Source organism: Neolamprologus multifasciatus, chromosome 8 (assembly GCF_963576455.1).
Source record: "Neolamprologus multifasciatus chromosome 8, fNeoMul1.2, whole genome shotgun sequence".
NCBI lineage: Eukaryota > Metazoa > Chordata > Actinopteri > Cichliformes > Cichlidae > Neolamprologus > Neolamprologus multifasciatus.
This window is the reverse complement of record NC_140446.1, coordinates 16,492,879-16,511,955: the sequence shown is the minus strand read 5'-3', so window position 1 is coordinate 16,511,955 and position 19,077 is coordinate 16,492,879. Positions and strand designations below refer to the sequence as shown.

General features: G+C 37.5%; 3 protein-coding genes across 3 annotated transcripts; 2 read left to right on the top strand and 1 right to left on the bottom strand.

The window, feature by feature from the left end:
• Positions 1-427: 427 nt before the first annotated feature.
• LOC146512791 (uncharacterized) lies at positions 428-3,508 on the top strand. Its single transcript, XM_085170843.1, has 4 exons — positions 428-1,123; positions 2,280-2,492; positions 2,823-2,958; positions 3,431-3,508. Exons 1-4 carry the CDS (start codon positions 819-821, stop codon positions 3,491-3,493), a joined length of 717 nt encoding a protein of 238 aa, XP_085026969.1. The 5' UTR covers positions 428-818; the 3' UTR covers positions 3,494-3,508.
• Positions 3,509-3,765: 257 nt separating this feature from the next.
• LOC146512790 (G2/M phase-specific E3 ubiquitin-protein ligase-like) lies at positions 3,766-6,451 on the top strand. Its single transcript, XM_085170825.1, has 6 exons — positions 3,766-3,969; positions 4,526-4,842; positions 4,991-5,172; positions 5,280-5,452; positions 5,745-5,959; positions 6,096-6,451. Exons 1-6 carry the CDS (start codon positions 3,893-3,895, stop codon positions 6,350-6,352), a joined length of 1,221 nt encoding a protein of 406 aa, XP_085026951.1. The 5' UTR covers positions 3,766-3,892; the 3' UTR covers positions 6,353-6,451.
• A 36-nt stretch (positions 6,452-6,487) lies between these two features.
• Positions 6,488-7,964, bottom strand: LOC146512789 (uncharacterized; the record flags this gene model as incomplete). The annotated part of the gene is made up of 1 exon (XM_085170978.1): positions 6,488-7,964. A coding segment is annotated over one exon (792 nt), but the record flags the coding sequence as incomplete, so codon positions are not given.
• Between the last annotated feature and the right edge of the window lie 11,113 nt (positions 7,965-19,077).

The following is a 19,077-nucleotide window of genomic DNA, read 5'->3' as shown; positions in this document are numbered from 1 at the left end:
TGGTGTCCTTCGAAAGCTCTTTGGTCTTGGCCATGGCGGAGTTTGGAGTCTGACTGGTTGAGGCTGTGGACAGGTGTCTTTTATACAGATGATGAGGTCAAACAGGTGCCATTCATACAGGTAACGAGTGGGGGACAGAAAAGCTTCTTACAGAAGACGTTACAGGTCTGTGAGAGCCAGGGATTTTCCCTGTTTGAGGTGACCAAATACTTATTTTCCACCCTGATTTACGAATAAATTCTTTACAAATCCTACCATGTGAATTCATGGATTTTTTTTTTCACATTCTGTCTCTCACAGTTGACGTGTACCTCTGGTGCAAATTACTGACCTCTGTCATCATTTTAAGTGGGGGAACTTGCACAATCGGTGGCTGACTAAATACTTTTTTGCCCCACTGTACATATATTTTCACTCTCACACACATATATTTTCACTCTCACATACATATATTTTCACTCTCACATACATATATTTTCACTCTCACATACATACGTTCTTCTTTAACCCACATATATTTTCACTCTCACATACATATATTTTCACTCTCACACACATATATTTTCATTTATAGATTCCTACATTTTGCTCTCATTTACATGCATTCAATATGCATTTTAATCTTACAAATAATATATGTATGTAAGAAGAGAATGCATACATGTCTGAAGAAAATATATGTATGCAAGAGAATAATGTATGTGAATGAAAGAGTATAGTGGAAACGGAAGGAGTTTAATGGAAACGGAAGGCTGGGTGTCCGTACCGCTGTGATTGGCTGAGAAGCACGCGCGGGTCACTTTCAAGTGTCTGACAGCATGGAGGGGGTAGAAGAAACTCGAGTTCTTCAGCAAGCTGTCGGGTTGTTAAGAAATATTTTATCATCTCCTGAAACGGTCACATCGTTGTCCTCGTCACTTGATCGAGATGGGACGGGCTCAACTGCACCCAGTGTTACCCACAGCACGGTGGAAAGTGAGATGAGGGAACTTTTTAGACCAGCTAACACCCGGGTAGCTTCAACGAGCCAAGTAGCTACACGGAGTTCGACTGGAGTGGGGCAGTCTTTGCGATATCACACCCAGAAATACTTTGGCAACTGGAACTGCAGATCAAGGAAAAGGTAAGAACAAAACAGTTTGCCACTTAACTATACAACTGCGAAATACAAAATACGAAATGTGCTTTGCTGATTTAGCAACGCACTTTGTTACCCTTATAAAATTTTAGCCCTAGCTAATTTATTCAGCAGCATCCACATTAAAAACAGTAAAGACCGTCGCATTTATTTCAATATTAGTGGCTGTTTGTACTTGTGACCCGAGTGTAAGTTGATGAGATTTTTAAGATTACTTTATATTAAATCTTCTTTATTAATGTGGGAGGTGGTAGCTACATTAGCCTGCTAAATAAAAGGTTGGGTTAATTTTCTTGTTATTTTTGTTTAGTTTTGTATTTATTTATTTATTTATTTATTTTTTGGGGTAGAATTTTAATCTTGCTAGAAGACATCAATCCAACTCTGTGTTGTGAGTGGATCAATAGCTGTACCACTGTAGAGGTAGATAAACATGGATGCCAAGTCATGCCTTCAGTCCAGTTTCTACAGTGTATGAAATAAGAAAAAAAGAAATGTGATTGGTGTCTTTTTTGTTCTTTACTCAAAGTAAAAAGTAATAGCAAATGTTTCTTTGTATGCCTCTTTGTAGGCGTATTTCATTTTAAAGAGCAGTAAAAAAAATCCTTATGCAGTTTATTTTTTGAGCTTTTGTGATTGAGGGGGCCGCACTGTAGTTGAATTTAGATTTAGAATTTAGATTTTCTTTCATTGTACTATATATATATATATATATATATATATATATATATTAATTCAAGCTTCAGTGAATTAAAATGGTCAAACCCCAAAACATCTTCTATTTTACGTCCATTTTCCATTTTTTTTCAAAGGCAATTTATAAGCATGCTATTACTTTATGCATTTTTTTTCTTTCAAATTATGTTTGTTATTTGCGTTTGCTATTATACTCAACTCTTACATACACGAGCAACTTTAAACATATTCAAGTGGGCTAAATGGCTAGCTGTGATACTGTTTTTTTTATATGAACTGTGTAACATTTTATTTTATTTATAAAAGCTTAGCAACAGTTTAACGTGTAAGCTGGTCACTACCAAGTGACATTAGCAACTTTCTTAAGGAACTGATAGTGTTTAAGTATAGGTAAATAAAACAAAGGATACATAAATCTGAATATAGTTTCTGTTTTGTTTTATAGGGCCAAGACACATTATCATGATACTTTCAACAAAGATGTCATCCTTCTTCCACGGCCATCAAGCAGTGTTGTTGTCAAGCGTCGCACAAAACAACATTTACATGAACAAGGGCATATATTGAATGGATTTGAATTCCAAAAATCCTGGGACCAGAAAACTGTCTCTGAACAAATAAGGGACGCCTTTGGAGATAAACTTTCTATTGATGTAAGGTAGGTTGTGCTGGCAGTCGAAACCTAATGCGACACAGCTTTTGTCAGTAGTCTTTTCGATATCTAGGCATTTCAAAGCTTTACATAAAGATTTAAGTCAGAGAACAGGTAGACATGAATCAGTAAACTAAACTAAAAGAACCAAATCAGTTATCCTTTCTTGAACACTCCATTTTTGGCATACTTTTTTGACATTTGTATAAAGTTTACTTCTGTTACTACTGGTTTAAGTCTGACTCAAAGAGGAAAACAAGATTAGCTCTAAAAAAGTTATTGGAACATTTTTGCTGTTTTGGATTTTAAACATTTTACAACTTAACTGTTTTCCAGCCTGGAGTTTCTGATGGCTTGTGGCAACAGACTGATTGCGCCCAAACTGCGAGCAGGACAGGAGCTGGATGCAAATCTCATACATAAAATTTATAAATCGAAAGCCCTATACATCAGACCATCAAAACCAATTTTGGTACGTTATTTGACTTTTGAATGAATCTACATAGCACTGTACAGTAATAATATTAAGACCAAAAATTGGTGCATAAACAACCTTTGAACTTTCTCATCTCTGTTCTTTTTAAACTTGCCTTTCACCTTTTGTAGTTGGATAGAATAGTACCAAGTTAATGTTCCTTTTTTAAAATGTTAATCCTAAGCTCTGGTATTGACTAAATTTACAGCTGCTCTGTTGGACTGTTTGTAAATTATAGAACGTAAGACTACTGCTGTTCAGGAGATGTGTTACAATTTTGTCTGCCTAGTATGTAAAAGTAATTGTGAGAAAGATCTATTAACTCTTGAAATTTCTCACCCTATGGTAGCTGGGATAGGCTCCAACCACCCCACCTCTGATAAGAATAAGCAGAAGAGGTTGGATAGATGGTATTTAATGTTCAAATTCAATATATGTGAATTATTATAATTATTATTTTATTTCTAAGGATGATATTACAAGCTACATCAGTGAGGAAAACTGTGAAGAAAACCCTGTTTCATCAAGGTAGCTGCGCTCATCATCTTCAGACAGTTTTGCCAGTTCAACAGCTGCCTTCCAATCAATCTCTGCTCCGACGCAATCTCCTGCCTCATCAGTTTGTAATGGAACATTATTAACGGAAACTCCTGCCTTGACCCATGAAAGCAGTATCTCACACAAGTACAGCAGCGCTTCAACAAACATTTCCTTCAGCCAGTTACCAGTGTCTTCATTGGAAATCTACCCTTCCACTAGTCAGCCTTCTACCTCATCATCTGCATCTTTAAGTGATCCAGTTCTGGTCCTGACGTGCCAAAATACCTCAAGCTCACCCTACCAGACCAGGAATCCAGAGAATCATTGTTCAGCATTACCCTCTACATCAACACACAGTCAATCTGTAAACTACGATAACTACCTTTCAATCATGACTCCACTATCTGACATGTCTTCTGATGATGAGGAACTTAACCAGGCTATACTAGCAAGCCTGCAGAGCGAAAGGTTAGTTTCAAATACAAATGTTTTACAGTAGCCAATTAAACACACCATATTTGTTGCAATCCAATTCTGTAACCAGTGTTGTGAAGGAGTGTAATCCATCCTCAGATATTTATATGCATATATGATATTTATATTTGCTGTTAACAAAACAGTTTTTTGAATAATGTCTACAGAGTCAAATGATAATGCTGTAATGCTGGCAAATTTTATTTTATTTGAAATAGGCAGCGAATTTTTAACAGAGCCTATCTGACAATGAAATGAAATTTACTTATTGTTATTTACTTATTGTGCATTGAAACTATTTTTCTTTGCTCTAGTGCTTTCTAGTTCTCCAAAACATATAAACAATATAAAAAGCCACTGACCAATATACTCCTTTGTACATTTTGCTTATGATTATGATAATTTCCTTTAGGGATTAATAAAGTATGCTGATTCTGATTTTGACAAAACTTTGTATGTCCTTGTAGCCCTTGTATGTGAATGTTTTTACTGATGTTCTTTTCAATATTTTTTCTTTTTTTTTTCTTTTCTTTTTTTTTTAATCCTAAAGGACTTCAAGTTGTTTGGTATCAGCAAAAGATATTTTGGAGGAACTTTCTGCAAAAGTAAACCAACAGAAGAAATGCAAGTTCAACATTAATAGATCAACAGTCCTGGATGGAGCAATTAGAGGTTTTAAACGAGCAACATATGATCCATGCCACACAATTTCTGTCAGGTTTTCTGACGATATGGGAGTACCTGAAGAGGCTGTTGACTTGGGTGGACCAAGAAGAGAATTTCTAAGACTTCTGATCGAAGCTTTGCCCCTGTCTCCAATGTTTGAGGGTGAAGAAGGCAAAATGAACTTGGCACTTGATAGTGCTGGTATGTATTGATTTTAGGCTGATATCCCTGGAGTAATGCAATAAAAAAAATCATTTTTATGAAGTTCTTGTCAAGCGCTTTCATGCATCTTCATGAAAGCGCATTACATGAAACAAACATTTCATGTAATGTTTTTCATTATTTCTAGCCATGAGGGAGGACAGGTACTTCATTGCAGGCAGAGCCATTGCAGTAAGCCTTGTACATGGTGGTCCACCAGCAGGCTTTCTGTCCCCAACACTCTTCTCTTGCCTTGTTGATGGCCCAGATTTGGCTAAACCAGTTTTAGAAGATGTTGCCGATAGTGACCTGCGTGAAAAAATTAAAAGGGTAAAACTGATTTGTCAGTTGTTGAAAATTTTTTTAGTATTGTGTGCATTTCATTCTACTCCATGTATTAATTGGGGCCCATTAATTTTTTATTTTTTTATTTGAAGGTTAAAGAGTGTAAATCCTTTGAAGATCTGATAGTAGCAACTGAGCCACTTCAGGAATACTTAGCCAATGCTGGCTGCCTGAGGCCGCTGCGGAGGCTGGAAGACAAGGATCTGCTTATACATGACATTCTCATGTTCCAAGTAATACACAGAGTCCGTGGTCCATTTGAAAGGTATGTATGTATGTATTTATTATTGTCCAATAAGTAGCTCAAACCCTTGCTGATTGCCTTGTATTCTGGGAATTTTGTGTGACATTTCTTTATGTGTAGGTACACCATGCCTCCAAGGTGACAGCATCACATGAAAAATGCAGATTTGGGATATACACTTTTGATGATGTGAATAATCTGAAGTAAAAACTATTGTGTATATATAAATTCATATGTTTTAGATTATAGTTCTTGGATCCATTCATTTTTGATGTGATTTGTGATTTTAAAGGTAATTCTGATTATCATTTAGATTTCAGGATGGACTACGGACACTTGAGGTGCTGGACAAAATCCAAGCTCACCCAGAGAGTTTTCGCACCCTTCTCTGCTGGTCACCTTCAGTGCTTACAGCTGACCTTCTTGACAGCCTCTTTACCATCCGCCTTTCTCCAGCTGGGAGCAATAAAAGGCAAGCTGAAGCAGTTGTCATTAGTTTCTGGAGAGACTACCTAACAGATGCAGAAGGTAAATTTAGCGTTTTAAGCATTGTGTGTTCAATTTATAATGCGGTGCATCTTTTCATTGAATCGGTTAAAAGTAGAAATGCTTGCTGTGTTTTTTGTCTTTAATGCCATTTTTGACAGTATTGCTTTTCCTTTAGATCAAGACGGAACACAGAAGCTGGCGACAATTCTTGCCTTTGCCACTGGAGCCAACACTGTTCCACCAATTGGCTTCTCTCCACAACCGTCCATTGAATTTCTTCACCAAGAGCCTGATGCACAAACCATGTCTAAACTACCCATTGCAAACACGTGCATCAATTGTTTAAAGTTACCACTTCATACCTCTTACAAAGACTTTCAGGAGAATATGGACTTTGCATTAGGTAATACACATGGTTTTGGAATAGCTTAATTCCTGGTCAGGTTAGTATGCTAATCTGAGCTTTGCACTCAGTTAAATTAATGAGTGTCAATCATTAAGTAATTCTAAGGGGGGGTTCAAAATGTTCCACCTAAAAGACCAATTAAAACACTTGAGACAAAGCTGAATTTACTTTATGTTGCCATATTTCATATTTCACCCACCTATTTTGTGATTGGAGGCTCTGTTTTTGCATTGACCTTTTAACAAATGTTCATTTGCTTCAAGTCTTTTTGCTTGTCAGGGTACCGTTCTACAAGTATACAATAGTTATATATACTAACATAATTCAATTCAGTTTTTTTTTCATTGCATTGTGATTATTTTTGTTTTCTAGATTTGTACTTGTTTGTTGCTTTTATTCTCTGGTGTTCTTCAATATTGTTTATCTGACACTTCTATTCTATTTGATCAGTGATCCATGTTTGATGTATTTACTGACTGTATTAATGTTAATGTTATCAGTTTGAGTCATCTTGTTCCAAGACAATACATCTGGTGATTGTGATGACCAAAAACCTCAATAAAATGTGGTTGCACAAATTTATTTTTTCTTTTAACAAGGTGTTTTAAAACAAAATATGGTTGTAAAATCTCAACACACTCACATAATACAACTCATAAATTCTTTAAAATTGTATACAAACCGTCAACATGCATGTAAAGGTTGATAGTAGCATTCTTGAAATTTAAAGCTGTGACTAAACTTCTAATAATACTCAACTAACAACAGTCTTGGCACTGTATTCTTTTTAAGCTGCACAACCACAATTACAGTAAATGAAATTTCTCCAGAGGCCTTATTGATATTTTAGGATTGTCTCTCAAGAAAACGAACAAGGTTGCAAAATAAATCTATACCATTATTGCCATCATCTTCAAATGGATCAAAGGTCTGTTGAAGTGTAACCATCATGGTGTCACTGATGGAAATGTTAGTTGATGGAACAATGACATTATTGTTTGTCTCCAGCTCTGGCAGTGGTCTGCATTCATCAATACCAAAGTCATTTTCACAAATACCATTCATATTTGGGTTATGTATTCCTGCATTGTTGATAATGCCCCTTTGCCACAGCTGAAGAGGGGTTTGCCCTCCTTGTGTTGAAAGTCCATGGTTATTCCACTGGTTCTGAAATTCTGTGGCAGCTCTTTGAATACGTGGCAAATATATATAATGAAGACAAAATAAATGGACCTCATTAAGTGAATCTAATACACCATGCTCCTCCATAAAATTGAAAAGATTAACAAAATGATATGAGACCACTCGATTTAATTCTGCCCATAATCGCTCAATTCTTTGATTATGCACAGACCTGCCAGTGATAACACTATGCCTGTTCAGTCCTTGCCTGTAAAGCATGAAACGGGCAACACCAGTGTTTTCTAGTCCATGATCACATCTCACTCTGGATGGCATTCCAAAGTTCTGAACACCAACCATGAACAGTGACAAAACACTTGATGCCCTGTTGTTATCTAAACACGCGAGGTAGATGATGGTTCTACTGAAACCATCCACACAGCCATGGAACACCATCCTCCATCTCACAAGTTTGTGGTTTCCATCTATATGCCTATAGAAAAATGAAATAAGTATAAGTTATGTATGGGGAAACTATGACATGGTCAAGGATATGCACAAGTTTGAGTAAATAAAACAATGAGTTATTTTGCTTTAGATAATCCATTTCGCTATAGACTTAGAATCAGGACTGTTTTTCTGTTAGAATTTTCTCACCATAACTGATTGGGGAAAGGAACACTGTACAGTCGTCGACGTATTGCATTGCGTCTTCTGAGGGAACATCCAAAGGGGTCAATTTCTTGTAGACTTTGTCTTACACGCCACCTTTGGATGCGTAACCCACGTGATCTCAAGCTGCCATGCACATATCGTTCACCTGCATTTGTGGTATACTGAAGAATTTCCCTAACAACCCTGTTCAGGTTTTCATCGGATAATGTTGCATAAGTCAGTGGCTCAATGCCAAGGTCCTCTCTGTGCCTGTACAGAGTACGGGAGCTAACCCCTAAGCATGTTGCAATGCTTTGCCAGTTCATTCCAAGAGATACTAAATGAGATATTTGCTCTCTTGAAATGCTGTATCGCGGTCGACCTTGAGAGCAAGTCATGAGAGGTGGAGGTAGCAAGACAAGTCTGTTCTCAGATGTAGTTCCTTGTCTGGTTTCATAAGCAGTCAGTAAAAAAATTAGCCATCCATTTAAGGACCGTAATGTATTCACTGCTTCTCTATTTCTTGCATCGTCAACAAATCTTGAGATGGACAAAATTCCAGATAAGGTTTGAATGTGATCACCAAGTTCTCTATGGAGCCTCTGACGAACAAAAGAATCTGTAGCTTCTCTTTGAATTTGTTCCAAACATTCTAATACATTATTTAAAAAAGTTCTAATGTCATTTTCATTACTACTTACTCGACAAATTAACTGCAATACTAGCAAAGAAAGCAGGATGACTTTGAACAGCTTCATTGCTTGGTTCTTCTGGTTTAGGTCTGGGTATATCAAGTAAGTTCTCCAAGTGTATTACATTTCCTGGTTTAAGAATAACTTCCTGCTTAAAGGATGAACTTCCTGTGTTAGGAAATGCAGATGTGAATGTCAGAGTGTATGTATGCAAGGGTAAAGGATAAACACTGGGATTGTATGTATATATGAGTATAGGAGTACAAATATATATGTGTTGAAAGGTAAAGGGTATGTATATATATATGACTAGAAAGGGCTGCACCTGCAAGGAGAATAAATATATGTCAGCATAAAAATATGTAGCATTAAGAAAAATAGAATACATGTGTGTGAAAGGAAGATTAATGGATTTATGTGAGAGTGAATATACATGGATATGAAATAAGAATAAAGGTGTGCGAGATGACAATATATGTATGTGAGAGTGAAAATATATGTATGTATGTGAGAGTGACAATACATGTGCATGAAAGAAGAATATATGTATGTGAGAGTGACAATACATGTGCGTGAAAGAAGAATATATGTATGTGAGAGTGACAATACATGTGCATGAAAGAAGAATATATGTATGTGAGAGTGACAATACATGTGCATGAAAGAAGAATATATGTATGTGAGAGTGAAAGTATATGTGTGTGAAAGAAGAATGTATGTATGTGAGGGTGACAATACATGTGCATGAAAGAAGAATATATGTATGTGAGAGTGACAATACATGTGCATGAAAGAAGAATATATGTATGTGAGAGTGAAAGTATATGTGTGTGAAAGAAGAATGTATGTATGTGAGAGTGACAATACATGTGCGTGAAAGAAGAATATATGTATGTGAGAGTGACAATACATGTGCATGAAAGAAGAATATATGTATGTGAGAGTGAAAGTATATGTGTGTGAAAGAAGAATGTATGTATGTGAGAGTGAAAGAATGAATTTTGGCTTGTACGGCCCCTCATACGCGCTGCTTTTCGGTCTGGTTACTACCGTTTATGTCAGAACCGGTGCCATGATGGCACCGGATACCGGTACCCATCCCTAGTGGGTAGTGACTGAAATTTTGAGATCACCAATACATACAGAGAAAAAGAGCTTCCTCTATAGGGTGTCTCGACTCTCTCTTAGAGATATGGTCTCCATAGTGAAAGGAGGGCTGAGACACCTGGGGCGATTGTGGCTCAATAGTTGGGAGTTCGCCTTGTAATCGGAAGGTTGCCGGTTCGAGCCCCGGCTTGGACAGTCTCGGTCGTTGTGTCCTTGGGCAAGACACTTCACCCGTTGCCTGGTGGCGCCAGTGTCCGGCAGCCTCACCTCTGTCAGTGCGCCCCAGGGTGGCTGTGGCTACAATGTAGCTTGCCATCACCAGTGTGTGAATGTGTGTGTGAATGGGTGGATGACTGGTTGTATAAAGTGCTTTGGGGTCCTTAGGGACTAGAAAAGCGCTATACAAATACAGGCCATTTACCATTTACCATCTGAATGCTTCCTTGGCAAGGTGGGCATTTCCTATCAGGAGGATGCCTCAGGATCATGTCCTGTGTCTGATTTGAGTCGTTTGACAGCAGTGAACTTGTTTTCATGTTCCAGGAGCCATTTTAAAATCTTTTGGACTTAGTGATGTGGTGCGTCATCCTTCTGGAAGCAGCCATCAGAAGATCGGTACATTGTCATCATAAACAAATGGACTCAGGTAGATTGTAACATCAGTCAATCAAAGTAACAAAGTACAAATCCTTCATTACAGTACTCGAGCAGAATTTTCAGGTTTCTGTAGTTTCAGTTACTTTTACTCCCTATATTTTAACACAAATGTAGTTTCTACTTCTTACTTTTTCAAGCTTGTTGCTTTTAGTTTACGACTCTTTATGGCAGTTATTGTTGCTCAAAACTGATTTGAAAATCATTTCAGTTTCAAAAATCAAACTGATTTTCAGGAAAGAAGCACTGATGATGGATACACTAATGATGTATTCATCATTAATTATTATAGAGATAAAAGAAGCCAAAAACATTTATGCATTATTTACAACATTGGTTAGCACTGCTCTACAGGGTAAAAGTGTCAGGAAGTTGAGGTTGTGGTGCTTTTATATCTAGCTGGTATATCTAGGGCTTAAGTTTTGTTTAAGTGGCAGGTAATTTTAGATGTAATTTTGAAAACAGCCCAATAAACATCAGTAATCACACAAACTTTCTGTGCAGTTTGCTGCACAGTCACACTCCTCAGCTGGCTAAAGCTGCAGCTGCTGTGTTTAATGAGAAGAGAAAAAAATGTGTGATAACTTCAGTCAGAGATGGAGAAAGAGAGGAAGAAGAGGCGACAGCAGCAGACCATATGATTTGGGCGGGCAACCAACTTTGACGATTCAATTCTGCTCTGTTCAATTCTTTCCATTCAATTTTTTTTAATTGCTTGTATTGCTGTGCCCCTGCTCAATGTGTGAGTGCAAGCGCTTATACATGCTATACATAATTACAAATATACTATCTTGGTTCTGGGTCAGTCACCCAGTGTTGCCTTTATTACTATTTAGAATTTCTAGACTCTTGGTTTCTGTGCTCTTCCGGTGATCCATGTTCCCTCTGTCTCCTCTGTCAGCCACGTCTCCTTGTTTCAGTGTGAAGTCTATGTCTCTGTGCCTGTCTTACGTTTCCTGTTATACTTTGATAGTTCCGTGTTGTTTGTTAATGTTTCCCATGTTTTGCTTCCCATAAGTCTCGTCATGTTTGATTTGTCCCAACCGTGCTTTCCTTGTATGTCTTATTCCCATGTTATCCCTCTGTTTAATAATTAAGTTCTGTGTCTTCCTCTGTGTGTTCGTCTGCGTTTCATCCATGTCATTTCTCCAAGTTCCTTGTCTCAGGCTTTTCTGTCCCCTGGTCAACACTCCTCTGAGGTTTTTGGTTCCTTTGTATTAGTTTCTGTAGTTGCCTCCCAGTTTAGGTCTTTGTTTAGTTTAGTTTTGCTATGTTCTGCTTCTGTTTGTATCTCATCCACTGTAAATAAAGCTCACTCGCAGTAAAGTCAGTGCCTGCACTTGGGGCCTTCTCTCACCACCCCACACGTCTGCCGCCGCAGCCGTGACACATATACACATAGTAGACTCTCAGATAAATGTAGCCACATTTATAAATATACAAAAATATAATATCTGTATTAAACTGCAGAAACAAAGCATGAAATGTATAGGAGAGATATTTTCTGTAGCCGGAGATGTCAATCGGTGAACTTACCACACGCAAAGACCTCAACATATTTCTATTTGTTTTACAGTGTTCGAGTAGGGTCATGCTTTAAAATAAACTGTGCAAACTGATGAATGACCCCTTATTAGTTTCAAAGAGAGATGAGGGGTACAGTACTTCTCAAAGTCAGCAAAATCTTCTCTGTGATATGTTTACTTACCTTTTTCATTACCAAAATGACTAAGTTCATGTAACCTACACTTCTATAGAATTCAGGCTGGTAAAGAGCAGCTGTGGTGAAGAAGGTCAGTGTAACAAGTAACAGACACACATTTAAATTTAGCTGATGATTCACTCACTCACTTCCACCTTCATGCAAGCTTTATACCGTGTAGGAGTTGAAATATAACATCTTCTTTTATCTTTTTGAATTCATTTGGCTAAATCTACAAAGAGCAGCAGCACAATCAGCTAATCATAGCCTGTAAATACAAGCAAAGAAAATTAATAAATAGAGTAATACATAAATAAATCTACTGGACTTCACAAGAGAAATTATCTTGACTTGTTTCTAAGACTATTCATTTTCCCACACTGCACCACAACGACCAGTCTTAGTGTTCACACCCCTGCTGACCTCAACTCATTTTCCCATGTAGGTGTGGAGGGAAGTGAAGTCGTTTAAAACGTGTTATGGTAAAAAAAAAAAAAAAAACTGTGATTCTCCAATACTTTGAACACGTTGTCATCTAGATTTTCAAAACTGCAAACAATGAGTAAACAACTGAATGATAAAAACACAATTGATCCACAAAGTGACCTCTGGTAACAAAAACTACAAAAGAAAGTTGTGACCCATCCACTTCTGACACTGGTTCACAAGTGACACTGCTGCATGCACTTTTTCACACCTTACCAGATGACACACATCAAATTTAGCTCCAACAGTAACCCATCTGCAATGTAGGCAACAGCAAATAGATCTATTTTTTAATTATTGTTATTTTTCTCTGCTTGTGTACACTTATTAGAATTTATCGTGAAGAAGAGTCTGTAATTTTATTATGGTTATAAGAGATTCTGTTAGAACTGCACAAAAATTGCAAAATATCCAAGCAATATCCATAGAGTTACTTTTTAATTTGTGCTTTGAGTACATTTCATAGTTACTTGCTTGTTTTACTTTTGATTGAATAAAAAAACTTTTACGAGAGTTTTTAAACACAAGTATATGTTCTACGATGTCCTGGATGACTGAGAACCTTCACAGACACAAGTATCTGTTTTTTTTGCTGAAGTGATGTGTGTACTGATGTGACACCTCTTCTGTATGTAGCATCAGTGTGCATATCAATACTCAGCAACACCAAGGAGCTTGAAAGACCACAGAGTACAACAATTTGTTGTACATGTACAGTGACAATAAAGGGTTATCCCTTACGAGACCCTCATGAAAAAAGGGACCCAAACGGGTCTCGTAAGGGTTAAAAAAAAAAAAACGTCTTCAGCAGGATGGGTTCAATATAACAGGCCTGGATTCCTTATATGGCTTCTTCATGTCTGTGGTTTAAAATGAGAACTCAAAGTAGATCTTCTGTTGTGGTACATAATGTGCAAACGCAGCCAAAAGGAAAATCATATACTTTACAAATGTTGCCATAGCTCACTCAATGTATTATCCAGTTTAGGATTACAAAACAAGTTTTTCAGTAATTCTTTGTGCACCTTAAAATAATTTCTGAACCCTGCCTGGCTGCCACATGACTAACCAGCTAACTCTAGTTTATTTGAAGCTTCATCACATCTTTGCAAACTACAACTAGTTTTCAGGAAGTCACTTCTTTTGCAAGTGTCCACCACTGATAAAAATGTAGCACTTTTGTCAACCCACATCCGAGGTGAAGGTTTCATGTCAGTTTTTTTTTAAGTATTCCTCTCTCACTCTCTGTGTGTGTGTGTGTGTGTGTGTGTGTGTGTGTGTGTGTGTGTGTGTGTTCTTAATGCGATATCTAAGAGATAGAAATGTAATAAAATGCTACGCTCTGTGGTTGATCGAGTTTTAACAATGCAAAGACTCATCATTTTAAAAAAAATAAAGTAAAACAAGGCATAATATAAATTACCCTGAACACTTTTAAGCCTGAAGTACGAGGATGATGACTAAAACCTAACATTACAGACAATGCCTGGATTTGAAAGTTTGAAAAAAGATTTGAAAAAAGAAATCATCTGAATCAAAATTAGATTTTTGGCCTTAATCGTCTTTCATAGATACAGACACGTGTAGACATAGTATTTTTCCCCTAACTACCCTGACAGTCTCATAGTGAAGGATGGTAGACCTGACTGTTTCCAGGTGAAGTCAGCTGCAGGGGCTTCTCTGCTTAGTTTGTGCTGAGGATGTTAAGTGAAAAGTGACTGAAGAGAATTTATGTGTTTAAACATATTTGTAAGTTTCTATCATAATATTCAGGAAAAGAGGAGACAAAAAAGTGGGTCTTTATTATGGCAAGTAAAAAGATCTTGAATGCAAATAAATAAAATAGGAAAGGCACTGGAGGAAAGGCAAACTAGGAGGAATGCACAGGAACACAGTATGACCCAATATAAAAACACAAGCAAACTGAGGCTTTGAGTGCACACAAGAGGTGAGGAGGAACAGTGGAAACAAGACAAGAACTGGGAGGAAGTAAAACTCTACTAAGTATAACAAAACTTCCTGTTTTATTTTGTGAGACAGGGTACTCGGAAAATAAAACAGGAAGTAACAACAGGAAAACACTGAACACGGAGACAAGGACTGAATAAATAAACTATTATGCAAGAAACACTTAAGAGCTAAACTCAAATAGCAACCTACAAAAAGCCTGACAGGAACTTACATACTGAAGTAAACAAATGGTCTAAAGATCATCAAAACACAAAAAGAAACTGACCACACTTAGAAGTTATACACCACTAGTCAAAGGAGCTTGCAAAGAAAAGCGTCTGGACTTCTTTAAGACTTTAAAACTTCTGGACTTAAAGAAGTCCAGATGCTTTTCTTTGCAAGCTCCTTTGACTATAATGACCTGGATGACTGAGAACCTTCACAGACTTATACACCACTACAACAAACCCCACAAAACTCAGCAAGCCACCAGAGCTTCAGTGTGTGTGGTATGCCAAAAGTAGACAGTAAACATGTCCCTGGAATTATAACCACTTTGCGATTCACAAAACACCATAATTTTATTTAAGTTCCTTTATGTTATAACAGCTAAAAGGGTTCCCTTGCTGTCGTGGTGCCATGGGTCATACCCACCACAACTCACGACCTTGCTTAGATATTCGCAAGTAGTAGCCAACCTTCTCCAATCTTAACCCAGACTGAAAAACTTAAATCCAATCCCCACCTTACCACCACAATGCTTTGGAGGTGACAGTTACTCCTTATTCACATTTACTCATATGCAGTGTTGGGTAAGTTACTTTAAAATAGTAACTTAGTTACATTACTAGTTACTTCTATCAAAAGTAACTCAGTTACTTCAAGTTACTCGTTACTTTCAAAGTAACTAGTTACTAGGGAAAGAAACTTTGGTTTTACTCAGAATTCTCTTATTAATGTGTTGCTTCCATAACTTTGCCAGTCTTCTAGCTTGCTTACTTGCCACAAGTGCACTGTGCCACCTACCAATAGAAAGGAAAAGATAATGTGCATATTTCCACGAGAGAAATCCCACGCCTGGACCATCATTGACCGCTGCCATGATTCTAGCCTACGTCACAGCGTCATGTGCGCCTTTTACATCCAACACAAAAACTGCAGTCGTGGTGCTTTGATTGTACTCAGAACTCGGAAATTCTGCCTTCTAAATAGGAAGATGTAGGTAACACCACACTGCAGATGAGCTGCTTACAGGGCTGGACTGGGACAAAAGATTGGCCCGGGCGTTTTGACTAGAGACCGGCCCACCATTATAGGAAAAATCATAAAGCCTTTGAATGAAAACAAATGCTGTTTTGACAGTGATGTTCACTGTCTTGATGGTATATATGCATCAATCTATCAATCGTTTGTTGTAAGATTCAGATAATTATTTTTCAAAAGCTAGACATTTTAAATGAGAATAAGAAAGAAAAGTATTTCTTTGTGCCCACCTCTACCTGTTAATGCCCTACCTGGGCCCCCTGGCAAAACTGCTAGATCCGCACCTGCACAGTTACCAGCTGTCAGCTACCTAAAAAAGGATCCTGGGGTTATCTGTCTCTCAGAAACAGTTCATAACTTCCCTTCAACTCATTCATGTCACCTAAAAGGTAAACCTGTTTCTCCATCACCTGTTCAGCTCTGATGATTCAGTAAGGACATCTCCTGGTTTCATCTTCATGTTTCCCTCTCACCAGATAACCAAACCGACATCATGACCAGCAGCTTTTTTGCAGCTGTGGCTCCAGCAAACATCAGCTGACACTAGAAATTAATATTAAATAAATTCTAACAACTGCTGATCAAGCTTAAACGTGCTGCTGTTGTTTAACGCGACATTGGCTGGTTTCCTCTTTCTGGCACAAAGTGGGCGATAAACAAACAAGAGAGCCGATCAGCTGATCATTGATCAGTTTCATGATTGAAGTAGAAACAGGAGAGGGAGGGGAGAGAATGAAAGAAGAAGAGGCAGCTGTGCAGCAAAGACACAGAATAACTCCAGCTTTGTGTCTTTTTCATTGTAGCTGAATTACGGGACAAACTGTTCCTTTTAACCTCAATAAGGAACGCGTAATATTTTATCTGAATACCAGACGGGACAGTTGGCAACTCTAATAACTTATGAACAAAATAAAGTTCAACATCTTTAACATCATAGCACCCACCCAGCTGTATAGAAACTCCGTCATGCTAGCTAGTACGCAGTACGGAAAAAGTCAGAATAACGAAAATAAACTCCACCTAAACTTGGTTTATATCTGACTCGGATAGCCTGCAGGTCATAACTTCTTACCTGAAGTTCAGTTCACACTTGGACCGGCGGCCGCCTCGGGTCTCTTTTCCTTCTGCGTCCCCTTTCCCTCATCCACCTGCTGCCTCCACCACTTGCTAATGTTACAGAATCTGTGGAAGCTCCGCGATAGCCACCACACAAAGTAACGAGTAACGACCCTATCTAAATCCCAGTAACGACTAACGCGTTCCTGATTTTGGCATAATAACTAGTTGCCGTGCTCGTTACCACAATAATAACGTAGTTACTGTAACGCGTTACTTAATAACGCGTTAGTCCCAACACTGCTCATATGTGACAAATTTACAGACATTCATCAACTCCATTCATCATTTATGGATAATTTATTTTTCTGTTATTTACAACTCAGTCCCTAACTTGTATCGGATGCATAGCCACCTTTAAGTTATCTTCTCTCACACATTAACTTTAGTTAGACCACAAAGTGAAGAACTTCTGTGAGTCATTTGGTACCGGGCTGCGAGAGTTGAGTCTCGGGTGTGAAATTTATGTTGTTTTTTTTTTTGATCAGTTTTTGTCATTTTTTAAAATCTTTTTTATTGTTAACTTGGTTTCCCTGGGTCTTTTCCCGTGTGTTATTAATAAATTGGTACTGGTTTTATTTTGCTGTATTTATTCGCGACACTTTAAAGGCCGGTCCATGAAAATATTGTCAGGAATAAACCGGTCCATGGTGCAAAAAAGGTTGGGGACCACTGCTCTACAATATTTTAAGAGTTTATGCTTAATTAATGCTTTATTTCAACATAATTTCAATACTGCGCTGAATTCCTTACACACATGCGTGTGTACGTGTGTGTATGCATGCGTGTGTGTGTTTAAACATGTGTGCTATTATTGTAGATAACACATACTTATCTACCTCCACAACCTATTTTTATTTCATAATTCTTGCTCACATCATGCTCTTAGTCAGTAATTGTTATTGTGGGCATTTGATGTAATTCATCATTGCACTGAAATGTGAAAGGGACTGAGACATTAACACCCTTAATAAGCCTCCATATTGATGTATTAACAAAGCTGTTTATAGTCGGTTAAAACTGGAGAAACTATATTAGCAATTTCGAAGCACTTCACATTTATAATAATAAAGCTGTTTTATTTTTCCTATATATAATATATATAATCCTTATTCTAAAAAGCTAATTATACAAGAATGTGTATGTTCAATACATTATACTGCTGTCATCTTATCATTGTGTTTTTATTCTTTTTAAAAGTGAAATAATATCATATGCGAAAAAATGGCATATAATTCTGCTCACATATACTGTAAATAATAAACACTGAAGAAAAAAAAACCTTTTTTTGTTACAAATTCACAACAGAAAGCTGAAAAATTACACATCTTTTCACCAGTCTGTCATGTGAAGGTGTGTGGCAGGCAGAGAGAGGCTCCAAAATGCAGACACAGACTAACTGAACTCAAACAGCTTCACTGCTGAAGCTGGAGAACAAACTAAAAAACAACAAGAAAAGCTAACACAACCAAGACAAGAGATTATCACGATAAAACAGGAAACAGACGGAGAGCGAGGGACAGAGAGGGCGAGAGAAACCTGACAGGCACACAGAGATATGACTGAGGAAACGGACAGCTAAACATAGAGACAAGACAGGCACACATAACTAACACAGGAGATGCTGGGGAGGACACACAGTGACAGACACAAAAAGGGAACAGACTATACTCTTAAGCCCCAAGGGGGTTTCTGAGCTTCCTGCTCGAAAATGTAATGCCCAAATTTAATTGATTATTTCTCTGCAATTACAAACTCTGTCCTTACAATTTTGGTATCAAAATAAAGCTAACACTTGGGAAATTTCATCAGAGGTGTAAATAGTTAAGCAGATATTACTGTGTCAAAGTTACTGAGACTGGAACACAGAAAAAGTAAGTAGATTTTATCCTCGCCTAATTTTTTTAAAATGTTTTTTAGCATATAACCCTTTTAAAAATATGCCTCAGATCACATTTGGTTCCAGAAATTCAGTAACCAACATATAAGCATCATCTGTGCAAAG